We start from the raw sequence: 14,353 nt of genomic DNA on the forward strand, positions 1-14,353 counted from the left end.
AGAGCATTTGGATGATCCAGAGGAGTTTTGGGAGAATGTCCTATGGTCTGATGAAACCAAACTGGAACTGTTTGGTAGAAACACAACTTGTCGTGTTTGGAGGAAAAAGAATACTGAGTTGCATCCATCAAACACCATACCTACTGTAAAGCATGGTGGTGGAAACATCATGCTTTGGGGCTGTTTCTCTGCAAAGGGGCCAGGACGACTTATCCAGGTACATGAAAGAATGAATGGGGCCATGTAGCGTGAGATTTTGAGTGCAAACCTCCTTCCATCAGCAAGGGCATTGAAGATGAAACGTGGCTGGGTCTTTCAACATGACAATGATCCAAAGCACACCGCCAGGGCAACGAAGGAGTGGCTTCGTAAGAAGCATTTCAAGGTCCTGGAGTGGCCTAGCCACTCTCCAGATCTCAACCCTATAGAAAACCTTTGGAGGGAGTTGAAAGTCCGTGTTGCCAAGCGAAAAGCCAAAAACATCACTGCTCTAGAGGAGATCTGCATGGAGGAATGGGCCAACATACCAACAACAGTGTGTGGCAACCTTGTGAAGACTTACAGAAAACGTTTGACCTCTGTCATTGCCAACAAAGGATATATTACAAAGTATTGAGATGAAATTTTGTTTCTGACCAAATACTTATTTTCCACCATAATATGCAAATAAAATGTTAAAAAAACAGACAGTGATTTTCTGGATTTTTTTTTCTCAGATTGTCTCCCATAGTTGAGGTCTACCTATGATGTAAATTACAGACGCCTCTCATCTTTTTAAGTGGTGGAACTTGCACTATTGCTGACTGACTAAATACTTTTTTGCGCGTGTGTGTGTGTGTGTGTATATATACATACATATATATATACATATATATATATATATATATATATATATATATATATATATATATATATATATATTACATACACATACTGCAGCACATGTACATGAATCTAGGCCATGTGAAAACAAATATTCAATATGAATTCTGCTTCTCAAAAAAATTTTCACATAAAACTTACAGTAATAGATGATATGAGGATTCTTAGCGCATAAGTTGTCCAATTCATGTGTGCCCATCAACCATGCCAAGCCCAGAGTGACACGTTTTGTCCACAGTTGTAGGCTGGTGGCCCAAGAGTGGCATGTATGGTAGAATAGGACCCATCAGAAGAAGATCACCTTGCTGTGGTTGATGGGCACACATGAATTGGCCAATGTATGCACTAAGAATCCTCATTTCATCTATTACTGTAAGTTTTATGAAAAAAAACATTTTTTGAAAAAAATTTGTGAAAAAAAATATTTGAGAAGTAGAATTCACATTGAATATTTGTCTGTGTTTTCACATGGCCTAGATTCATGTACATGTGCTGCTGTGTCCTTTTTTATCTATATTGCAGTTTGCACGTGTTCACATTAGGAGTGCTGGTTGGGTTTCTCTCTATATATACACATACATATATACACATACACGCATACGTATACATATACATGTATACATCTATATGTATACATGTATACATATACATATATACATATACACACATACATACATACTTACACACACTGCTCAAAAAATAAAGGGAACACTTAAACAACAGAATATAACTCCAAGTAAATCAAACTTCTGTGAAATCAAACTGTCCACTTAGGAAGCAACACTGTTTGAAAATCAATTTCACATGCTGTTGTGCAAATGGAATAGACGACAGATAGAAATTATTGGCAATTATCAAGACACCCTCAATAAAAGAGTGGTTCTGCAGGTGGGGACCACAGATCACATCTCAGTACCAATGCTTTCTGGCTGATGTTTTGGTCACTTTTGAATCTTGGTTGTGCTTTCACACTTGTGGTAGCATGAGATGGACTCTACAACCCACACAAGTGGCTCTGGTAGTGCAGCTCATCCAGGATGGCACATCAATGCGAGCTGTGGCAAGAAGGTTTGCTGTGTCTGTCAGCGTAGTGTCCAGAGGCTGGAGGCGCTACCAGGAGACAGGCTAGTACACCAGGAGACGTGGAGGGAGCCGTAGGAGGGCAACAACCCAGCAGCAGGACTGCTACCTCAGCCTTTGTGCAAGGAGGAACAGGAGGAGGAGCACTGCCAGAGCCCTGCAAAATTACCTCCAGCAGGCCACAAACATGCATGTGTCTGCACAAACGGTTAGAAACCGACTCCATGAGGATGGTCTGAGTGCCCAACGTCCACAGATGGAGGTTGTGCTCATAGCCCAACACCGTACAGGACGCTTGGCATTTGCCACAGAACACCAGGATTGGCAAATTCGCCACTGGCGCCCTGTGCTCTTCACAGATGAAAGCAGGTTAACACTGAGCACATGTGAGAGAGTCTGGAGATGCCTTGAAGAGCGATCTGCTGCCTGCAACATCCTTTAGCATAACCGGTTTGGCAGTGGGTCAATAATGGTGTGGGGTGGCATTTCATTGGAGGGCCGCACAGCCCTCCATGTGCTTGCCAGAGGTACCGTGACTGCCATTAGGAACCGAGATGAGATCCTCAGACCCCTTGTGAGACCATTTGCTGGTGCGGTTGGCATGTGTTCCTCCTAATGCAGGACAATGCCAGACCTCATGTGGCGGGAGTGTGTCAGCAGTTACTGCAAGATGAAGGCATTGAAGCTATGGACTGGTCTGCCCTTTCCCCAGATGCGAATCCGATTGAACACATCTGGGACACCATGTCTCGCACCATCCACCAACATCACGTTGCACCACAGACTGTCCAGGAGTTGACGGATGCTTTATTCCGGGTCTGGGAGGAGATCCCTCAGGAGACCATCCGCCGCCTCATCAGGAGCATGCCCAGGCGTTGTAGGGAGGTCATGCAGGCACATGGAGGCCACACACTACTGAGCATCATTTCCTTGTCTTGAGGAATTTCCACTGACGTTGGATCAGCCTGTAACTTCATTTTCCACTTTGATTTTGAGCATCATTCCAACTCCAGACCTCAGTGGGATATTACTGTAGTTATTTGCATTGATCATTTTTAGGTTTCATTGTTCTCAACACATTCCACTATGTAATGAATAAAGATTTGCAACTGGAATAGCACATTCAGTGATATCTAGGATGCGGGGTTTTAGTGTTTCCTTTATTTTTTTGAGCAGTGCATATATTATATTTTGTATATAGATAGAGACAGATATATACTGTATATAGACACACACATACACACACCACTATTACACATTACAATTTAAAAATTGCAAAAAGGAAAATTGTCAGATGGAAAAGTTTTGGCAGCCTGCATGGTAAATACCTAGTAGCACACCCTTTTGCAAATATCACAGCTCACAAACCCTTTTTGTAGCAAGACAAAGTCTTTCACTTCTTGTTTGAGGGATTCTCATCCATTCTTCCTTGGAGAATTCTCCCAGTTCTGTGAGATTCCTGGGTCGTCTTGCATTCTCTGCTATTTTTAGGTCTAGCCACAGATTTTCAATTTTGTTCAGGTCAGGGGACTGTGAGGGCCATTGAAAAACCTTCAGTTTGCGCCTTTTGAGGTCGTCTATTGTGGATTTTGACATGTGTTTAGGATCATTATCCATTTGTAGAAGCCATCCACTTAACACCATCCATAAAAAAAGGTGAAGATGAAAAGTTGAAAAGTTTGCATCAAGAATTTGTTGAAATTTCATGGAATCCATTCTTCCCTCTGCCTGTGAAATGCTCCCTGTACCACTGGCTGCAACATAACCCCAAAGCATGATTGATCCACCCCCATGGTGTTCTTTTCCTGAAATTCTGTGGGGGGTTTTCTCCCCACATACCCTTGAACATTGCAGCCAAAGACCTGTTTCCAAAATGCATCAGGCTTGTTTAATGTTCTTTTTGCATACTTCTGACTGTGAATTTTATGGTGAGGATGCAGGAGAGGTTCTCTTCTGATGACTCCTCCATGAAGGCAATATTTGTGCAGGTGCATCTTAACAGTAGAACAATGTACCTCAACTCCAGAGTCTGCTAAATCTTTCTGATGGTCTTTTGCAGTCATGCGGGGGTTCTGATTTGCCTCCGTAGCAATCCTACGAGCAGCTAAAATTTAGCTTGGTCTTCCAGACCTTATCTTGACCTCCACTGTTCCTGGTAACTGCCATTTCTTGCTCACATTTCGAACTGAGAAAAGGGCAACTTGAAAACACTTTGCTATCTTCTTATAGCCTTCTCCTGCTTTGTGGGCCTCCACCATTTTCATTGTGCTAGGCAGCTGCTTAGAAGAACCCATGGCTGTTTTTCTGGGACAAGGTTAGAGGATGCTGGGTTTTTATTAAGCTGAAAAAATTGCATCACCTGGCCTTTTCCTAACAATGATAGGGTTATGGCTTGTTCACTAACAGGCTAATTAAGGCTCGAAACATTGGTCATAGTTATCCGAGTAGACAAACATCAAAAGGGTGCCCAAACATTTGCTTTGGCCCATTTTCCTTTTTGCAATTTTTAAAATATAAAAAATTAAATATTTTTTTTGTTTTGCCTAAAATACAAAGGAAGTATGTCATCTTTAACTTTAGGCCTTTTAGAGATTATTTAATCTTCAACTTGATTAACTATTCACAATAACAGTAATTTTGACCAGGGGTGCACAAACCTTTACGTACATACATGCATTGGAACTGGAGGTGTACAGGTCCTTCTCAAAAAATTAGCATATAGTGTTAAATTTCATTATTTACCATAATGTAATGATTACAATTAAACTTTCATATATTATAGATTCATTATCCACCAACTGAAATTTGTCAGGTCTTTTATTGTTTTAATACTGATGATTTTGGCATACAACTCCTGATAACCCAAAAAACCTGTCTCAATAAATTAGCATATCAAGAAAAGGTTCTCTAAACGACCTATTACCCTAATCTTCTGAATCAACTAATTAACTCTAAACACATGCAAAAGATACCTGAGGCTTTTATAAACTCCCTGCCTGGTTCATTACTCAAAACCCCCATCATGGGTAAGACTAGCGACCTGACAGATGTCAAGAAGGCCATCATTGACACCCTCAAGCAAGAGGGTAAGACCCAGAAAGAAATTTCTCAACAAATAGGCTGTTCCCAGAGTGCTGTATCAAGGCACCTCAATGGTAAGTCTGTTGGAAGGAAACAATGTGGCAGAAAACGCTGTACAACGAGAAGAGGAGACCGGACCCTGAGGAAGATTGTGGACTGAGTCTGGTGTGGAAACATCCAGAGCCACCGTGCACAGGCGTGTGCAGGAAATGGGCTACAGGTGCCGCATTCCCCAGGTAAAGCCACTTTTGAACCATAAACAGCGGCAGAGGCGCCTGACCTGGGCTACAGAGAAGCAACACTGGACTGTTGCTAAGTGGTCCCAAGTACTTTTTTCTGATGAAAGCAAATTTTGCATGTCATTCGGAAATCAAGGTGCCAGAGTCTGGAGGAAGACTGGGGAGAAGGAAATGCCAAAATGCCTGAAGTCCAGTGTCAAGTACCCACAGTCAGTGATGGTGTGGGGTGCCATGTCAGCTGCTGGTGTTGGTCCACTGTGTTTCATCAAGGGCAGGGTCAATGCAGCTAGCTATCAGGAGATTTTGGAGCACTTCATGCTTCCATCGGCTGAAATGCTTTATGGAGATGAAGATTTCATTTTTCAGCACGACCTGGCACCTGCTCACAGTGCCAAAACCACTGGTAAATGGTTTACTGACCATGGTATTACTGTGCTCAATTGGCCTGCCAACTCTCCTGACCTGAACCCCATAGAGAATCTGTGGGATATTGTGAAGAGAAAGTTGAGAGACGCAAGACCCAACACTCTGGATGAGCTTAAGGCCGCTATTGAAGCATCCTGGGCCTCCATAACATCTCAGCAGTGTCACAGGCTGATTGCCTCCATGCCACGCCGCATTGAAGCAGTCATTTCTGCCAAAGGATTCCCGACCAAGTATTGAGTGCATAACTGAACATTATTATTTGATGGTTTTTTTGTTTGTTATTAAAAAACACTTTTATTTGATTGGATGGGTGAAATATGCTAATTTATTGAGACAGGTTTTTTGGGTTATCAGGAGTTGTATGCCAAAATCATCAGTATTAAAACAATAAAAGACCTGACAAATTTCAGTTGGTGGATAATGAATCTATAATATATGAAAGTTTAATTGTAATCATTACATTATGGTAAATAATGAAATTTAACACTATATGCTAATTTTTTGAGAAGGACCTGTATATACCATACAATCATTGAGTTCCCCAATAACCAGCTTAATAGTGGAAAATGTCAGGGCCTTATCAAACAATTGCATAATTGTCAGGGGATGCAACTCCACTGCCTCAAATAATAAGGAGAAACTGGTGGCAGCAGTGGGATCTATGTGATCTCTCTGGTGTTCCCTTTCATTATTATTATTATTATTTATTATTATAGCTCCATTTATTCCATGGCGCTTTACATGTGAGGAGGGGTATACATAATAAAAACAGGTACAAAAATCTTGAACAATACAAGTCACAACTGGTACAGGAGGAGAGAGGACCCTGCCCGCGAGGGCTCCCAATCTACAAGGGATGGGTGAGAATACATTAGGTGAGGATAGAGTTGGTCGTGCAGTGGTTCCCTTGACAAAACAACACCAATTTTCTAAGTAAATATACTTCTAAAGCTGCTATTGACAGGAAAGTCTCATCAGATGTTGGTAACAACCCGTCCAATCCACACAGGCAAAGAAATGGAACAATAGATGACCATCTATGTGTAATAATAAGAATTGACACAGGGAAAAAGTGTTGAACACATGAAGGAAGGCAAGGTCAAAAGGCCATGGAAAGTCATATAACCAGCTGAAATTTATCAGTAATTCAAAAGCGATTCTGATACATTTTTCACCATCAGCTGGTTCACCTGATGGCCTATAAAAAGGTGTGTCATTACCAATTTGCCACACAAGAAACATCTCATAGTGGGTAAAACTAGTGAGCTGTCTCAAGACTTACGCAACCTTATTGTTGCAAAACATACTGACGATATCGGTTACAGAAAAATTTCTAAACTACTGAAGGTTCCATTGAACACTGTTAGGACCAAAGCCAGAAGTGGAAAGAAAATCATTTCAAAACTGTCATGACCAGGCGCTGCCCACAAAATTTCAGACACAGGAGAGAAATTATAAGAAGTGTTCTTCAAGAGCCAAGGACCACCTGTGTGGAGCTACAGAAAGACCAGGAATCAGCAGGTGCAATTATTTCAAAGAAAACTCAATAATGCACTCCAGTCTCCATGATCTGTATGCATGCTCAGCACGCAAGACTCCATTGCTGAACAAAAATCATATTCAAGCACGTTTACAGTTTACTCAACATTTAGACAAGCCTGTGATATACTGGGAGAATATAGTCTGGTCAGATAAGACCAAACTTGAACTCCTTGGATGCCACAATAAAAACCATAGGAAAGAAATCAAGTACTTGGCACCGCAAAATAGATTGTGCAAATGTCTTTAATGTTTGACAATCCTAACAAAAAGTGGCGTTTCGGCCCCATGTTCAGGGCTTCATCAAACACAGATTGCTGCGTGGAACGCAGCAGGAACGCACCGCCTGAGGCAAGTCCACAATTCGATAGCGCTACTGCTTATTAGGTAATTCCACGTACCAATCCGTGGTTCATGAAGACCATCTTTGGTCTTTTCAGAGCAGACTAAATATTCCCAGTATTTCACAGGCTTGTATAAATGTTGTACAAACTATAAACGTGCTTGATCATGCTTTTTGCTCAGCAATGGAGTCTTGCGTGGAGAGCGTGCATACAGATCATGGAGGTTGAGTGCATTACTTATTGTTTTCTTTCTTTTCAGATGGTCCTTGGATCTTGGACAACTCTTCTGATAATTATTTACACTCCTCAGTCTGAAATCTTGCGGCAAGCGCCTGATCGTGGCCGATTAATTTTTGTTGTTTTTTTAAATCAGATAATTTTTATTAACAATATTCAAATTGACAACTACACACAATTGTGTCAGCAAAGGAGAATAAACATATTTACAAACATTTTGAAACAGTCCCCCGGTTCCCCTCCCTCCCCCCTCCCTTAAAGCCTCTATAAACAAGAATAGGACAATCGCATGCATTGCTTACATAATAAAACATCCCCCCACTGGAATCAGTTCCTCTCCATCCAAGGTTTCCAAAGTGGTCACACTTTTCCTTTTTTCATAAATACCCTTTTCCATATTAATAACGCTATCAGATTGTCTATAAAGTTCCTGTAGAGTCGGCAGTACCTCACTCAACCAGTGCCTGGCAATTAGCTTTCGCGCAACATACAATCATCTAGCTATGGCCACTTTATGATGATTTGGAACTCGGATCTCTGCCACATATCCCAAAATATATATCACAGGATCTCTTTCAATTGCACAGCCATATGATTTCCCAATTGCTTCTCCCACCTCCAACCAGTATGAATTCAACTCGTACATTGCCATAACATGTGTAGAATCCCTGCCCCCTCGGATTGGCACCTAGGACACTCGGAGGATGGTCTCAGCACTGCCTTATATAGTCTATCTGGAGTTCTATATACTCTGTGAAGCACATATATTGGCGAAACTCCACCCGGCTCACTTACTGATAACTGGGGAATATACTCCATGATATCCTCCTCTATCCTTCCCAATTCTTCCTCCCATTTCTCTTTTGCCTTAATAGGGAATCTATTAAGAAAGGTATATAACAAATCCCTATAAATATCAGAGACTACCCCTTTTGTTCCTCCCATCGTACAGACATAGTCCACCAGAATGTCTCTATAAATTCCCATATCCATCTTTTACTCTGCGCAATGTCTCAACTGTCCATACTGAAACCTACAGGTCTCCTGCAATCCATAACTCTCCTGCAGTACCTCAAAGGATAACAGTCCTCGTGCGTCCTGAATCTGAGCCATATATTGAATACCCAATGATGTCCAATTTTAGAATTCCCCCATTTTAATAAATGCAGGTAGTATTTCATTATGCCATATTGGGGAGAGATTTGTTAAAAGTCCCACTTCTCTTGTCTTTTTAATTGCCTCCCATACTTTTTGAACCAGTATCAAAGTAGGATAGGCTGTGCCAAACTTCCCAAATCCCCCTGCCTCCAATCCCTGAACCAATGGGTCCCTTCCCACCAACCAAACCCGGTAAATTCACCTCTCTCCAACCTCATCTGCTAACCCTGCGCTGCCAAAAAGTAGATCCAGGGATTCGGAAGGGCCAATCCCCCCATCTTTAGGCCTCTGAAGCAATTCCAGCCTAATTCTTGGCTGTTTCTTCCCTCAAACAAGGTCTCGAAATATAGAGTTAATGGTATGAAACCACTTTCGGGGCAACCAAACAGGGGAATTATGCAATATATACAATAATTGGGGCATAAGAATCATTTTAATTAACTTTATCCTTCCCACCACTGAGAGACATAACTTGAATCACGCCCCTATGTCGTGGCTGATTGATAGTGAAAATATGTTCTTTCCACTTCCGGATTATGGTCCCAAAAGTGCTCACTGGAACCTTAAGTGGTTTAAAAAGCCTTGGGTCAATGCAATTCATATGTTTTGCAACAATAAGGTTGCAAAGGTCTTGAGACCGCTCACTGGTTTTACCCACCATGAGATGCTTCTTGTGTTGCAGCTTGGTCATAACCTCTTTTTATAAGCTATCCGTTAAACAAGGTGATATTATTCACTAAGTGGCAGGATTGCTTTCTAATTACCGATAGATTTCAGCTGGTGTAATGACTTTCCATGGCTTTTTGCACCTCTCCATGTGTTCAATACTTTGTCCCTGTGTAATTTCTCATTATTACACAACTTATGGCCATCTATGGTTTGATTTCTTTACCTGTGTGGATTGGACCGGTTGTTGCCAACATCTGGTGAGAATTTCATGTCAGTAGCACCTTTAGAAATAATTAAATATGTGTCCAATATTTATTTCCCCCGCTTTATCTCAGCTGTGACAGGCTTTGCTGTCAGCCAGCCCCCTTCACACATACGCCACCGGACCAATGCTAACAAAGGACAGTGTTATGACTAAAAGACGAGGACCATGTAGCACCCTGGAGCTTGTAGGTGAAGATCGGGGGAAACTCTTAGATGAGAAGCATGTTGGTAAATTCTAAATGTACGGTATTTAAAAAAGATTTAGCAAGAGTTTGTAACTGGACAAAGGATTATAACTAGTCCTTCCCAGTAATAGTTACATCCCATCTAATTTCACAGGAATAGTGCCATGATCAGACAGGTATGGCGAGTGCGGACTAGTTGGTATTATATACTGTGCAATTAATGTTTCATTTTGCAGTAAATCTCAGATTCCGCGTATTAGGTTACGACAGCTAGGATACCAAACCTCTTGAACTGCGCCGCGGCACGAGAATGAAGACATTATTAACCCCTTAGTGACCGAGCCAAATTTTTTAAATCTGACCAGTGTCATTTTATGTGGTAATAACTCTGCAACGCTTCAACAAATCCCAGTGATTTTGACATTGTTTTTTCGTGACACATTATACTTTATGATAATGGTAAATTTTGTTCAACATTTTTTGTGTTTATTTATAAAAAATATCAAAAATTTGAGAAAAATGTTAAAAAATTAGCAATTTTCTAAATTTTAATGATTATCCCTTTAATCCAGATAGTCATACAACAGCAAACCATTAATAAATAACATTTCCCACATGTCGGCTTTACATCAGCACCATTTGTAAAATGTCATTTCATTTTGTTAGCATTTTAGGAGGTTTAAAAATGTAGCAGCAATTTTTCATTTTTTCAAAGAAATTTACAAAATTTATTTTTTTAGGGACTTATCCATGTTTGAAGTGACTTTAGGGGTCTCATATATTGGGAAACCCACAAACGTGATACCATTTTAAAAACAGCACCCCCTGACATATTGAAAACTGCTGTCAGGTAGTTTATTAACCCTTCAGGTGCTTTACAGGAATTAATGCAAAGTGGTATGACAGAAATGAAAATGTGTATTTTTACCACCTAAATGTTGCTAACTTCTAAACAGATTACTACAGCCGTCAGACTCTAAGGCCACTATTTGGTCATGAATTGCCATGGCAAACATCAGGACAACAAAATCATGATATGAGGGCACCAATTGTGACAAAGAAGAAGCCCCCACACACTGTTAACCATTTATAATGATGTAGTCACTATTGACAGCGGCATCTAAGGGGTTAAACAGATTTAGAAGGTGCAAATACTGATCGTGGCTGGTACAGCAAGTTGTCAGCTATAGTGTACAACCGACAGATGCTGGATTGTCATCTGTGTGGGGAGGCTATTCTCTTATATCTCAGGTCAGTTAAAAGACGTATTGACGGTCATTAAGGGGTTAAAGTTCACGTTACAATTAGGGTTATGTATTGTCCTAAAATTCCTTAAAGGGGCAATACGGCCCAATTCCTCATCGGGAGTGGGTGGGTGACGACACGGCTGCAGATACTGCCGTTCCGGGCTGAGGGGCTCCTGCTGCAGCCCACCGCCTTACAGGTCAGCGCAAATTGCAGATGGTGAGAATACATCAGGAACGGGGTGATAATCGAAGATGTACATACAAATTCTTAAAGGGGTGGTGTTCCTGTGAAAACGTCCCAGTGCTGGGCATGTGCGACTGCTACTTCTGTAGACCGTGCTCACTCAAAATAGGAACTGTGGGGCCCCCGTTCTAGTAATTAGGGTCGGACCCCAAGCGGTTGATTTTCTAAACCAGACATCTTGTTTTTTCAGCAATGAAAATCATTGTTTTTTTTACATACGGTATACTAATCAATAACATTTCTCTCCAATGACGCTGGCAGTTGTCGCCTGTCAGCCCACGGTGTACACAGGAATGTGCGGACGTGCCTTCTATAGTGATGTCACTGCGGTGCTGGGGACGGCTGATGATGTCATCACGGATGACATCATCCAGCTCCTTCATACACTGGTGCTGCTGGAAATGATACTGGTGACATTGTCCTAAACTTTCTTTGTAACCCAATGAGAAGTTATATTTTAACTCCGGGAAGATCTTCAAGGCAAAAGTCTTGAGGCAGCAGCTTGTGGGCAGCGTGATTCTGCAGTCGCCGAGCCAGCGTTTAAAGAAACCAAATCAGGAAATATTTTGCTGGTGTGGTATTAATTTATTTTTGCATGGACAGGGTGGAGAAGAGTGATAAAACTGCAGGAGGGTAGGGCAGCGCAACGCACACAGCGAAGACGGCCCGAACCTGCTGTATGGCAGAGATATGGCTCAGGGGATCGGAGAGCTGGTAGACGCCATGTTGGCCTCTACGTGCCCCGACACTATGCTCTATTATAGCACCCGTTATTTCAGCTCCTCACCCGCCGCCCTATGAGGTCGCCGCCGTCCTGCCGCAGCTCTATCGTGCCCTCTGTGGGGCCAGGAGTGATGGACATTATTATTAGCATTTTCCTACCTAGAGGATCAGCGCAGTTTCAGCTTTAATCCCCCCAACCTCCTACTAACAGGATGCCGTCACAAAATGGATATGCATTACTGGTCAGTAGAGGATGGGATCAATCCTCCAAATGGTCAAATATTAGATGAAGGCGTCAACTTGTAGTGTATTATGGAATTTAGTTGCCCTGGATTACTTCCAAGGAGGCTGGAAACAGGATAAGTATTACTCATCTACGAAAAGACCTGTAGCTTCAGTGCCATCACTCCAGTGGTCCTTACCGGTCCTGCAGCAATGGCATCACAACCTTGCTTCATGTGAATGCCACAGCTAAACACCATCTTCTGTGGTAACATCAAAGGCAGACATACCAGTGAGGCTACCAGGGGCCCAAGAGGCAAGGGGTCCCCCGCTTCTACCGCCAGAGCTGCACACAGACAGACAGGCACGGAGGGGGTACATCAGGATCAACTATTGGACTGCACAGGCCTATATACCGTGCCGCCTTCTCTCTGGTGATATGTTACCAAACCCAGTGACTGAAAGACGCTGATTGGCTGCAGCGCCCAACAAAAAAGGTGACTATTAGATCACTGCTAAAGGATTGCCAGGGACCCCTAGAGCAGTCAGGGACTACATACTGGTAATATGACCAGATGGGCCGGAGTCAGCACACAATGACCTGGGAGCTCTACCATATGCTACTGGTTGTAAAATCTGAAGGGGATGGGTTCTACATTCCACCTCCATGACAAAACAACACTATGGAGTCCAAGGGTCAAGAATTACCACGGTCAGCCTCAGAAAACACCATTTTATTAGGTATTATTTCCACTAAATCCATGGATAGGGCAAGTAATGCATGATGGTTGGGGGAAGGGGTCTGAACAATGGGACCCAACTGACCCTGAGAGCAGGGACAGACCAAAGTCCTGTGTGCGAATGGCCAGTACTGAGTCCCAATGGTCCATTCTCCATTTATAGACTTGGTGGTTTCTCCATTGGACTTTGCCACCCTCAGAATTGGTCAGAGTCCCAGTAGTCAAACCCCCAGTGATCATACATTTATCCGAAAATCCTATATGAGCCATCAGTCGGATAATGTCCCTAAAGTCCTGGAATTGCCGCCTTCTCTGCAGGGGCAAGATCACCCCTCCCCTTTAAATTCACCTCAATTTATGCCTTTTAGTCCTCCCACAATCCCAGCACTTACCTATCCAGAAGAGACATAGAAAACTGTTCATCCGGGGCCTCCTGGTACACGGACATAACACCACAACTAAAACAAAAGACAGAAATACAGTGACACAGCAGTAAGGGGTGGGCATGCAACAATGCAGATATACATGTCATCCGGGGTCCGGGACTAACCCTTACGGCCAATGTCATAGGGTAGTAGTGGGTGGGAAAGTAATAATGCAGATATACAGGTGCTTCTCACAAAATTAGAATATTGTCAAAAAGTTCATTTATTTCAGTTCTTCAATACAAAAAGTGAAACTCATTCTATAGTCATTACACACAGAGTGATCTATTTCACGTGTTTATTTCTGTTAATGTTGATGATTATGGCTTACAGCCAATGAAAACCCTAAAGTCATTATCTCAGTAAGTTAGAATAATTAACAAAAACACCTGCAAAGGCTTCCTAAGCATTTATAAAGGTCCCTTAGGCCAGTTTCACGTGGTGCCGCACATTACAGTGATGAATATGCGGCTCCACCTCCCATAGGGGTGGAGCCGCATATTCATTACTGTAATAAGCGGCACCAAGTGACCGCTCATACAGGACAAGCAGCGACGCTGAGAGGATGTAAGCGCCGAGGGAGCTGGGTAAGTATTTTAATGCCAGCGGGGGGCGCACAGGAAGTGGGAGGGGGCAGATTACCAGCAA

General features: G+C 42.4%; 1 protein-coding gene across 3 annotated transcripts in view; it reads right to left on the bottom strand.

Annotated features, from left to right (window-relative positions):
• The window catches only part of IQSEC2 (IQ motif and Sec7 domain ArfGEF 2), a 248,444-nt gene that overhangs the window by 206,651 nt on the left and 27,440 nt on the right, over positions 1 to 14,353 (bottom strand). For all 3 annotated transcript variants that reach the window (XM_069748265.1, XM_069748263.1, XM_069748271.1), the window contains exon 2: positions 13,673 to 13,738. In XM_069748265.1, coding sequence (XP_069604366.1) covers positions 13,673 to 13,738 — 66 coding nt within the window. The remainder of the gene's footprint in view (positions 1 to 13,672; positions 13,739 to 14,353) is intronic.

The sequence above is a fragment of the Ranitomeya imitator genome, chromosome 2 (assembly GCF_032444005.1).
Source record: "Ranitomeya imitator isolate aRanImi1 chromosome 2, aRanImi1.pri, whole genome shotgun sequence".
NCBI classification, from domain to species: Eukaryota; Metazoa; Chordata; class Amphibia; order Anura; family Dendrobatidae; genus Ranitomeya; species Ranitomeya imitator.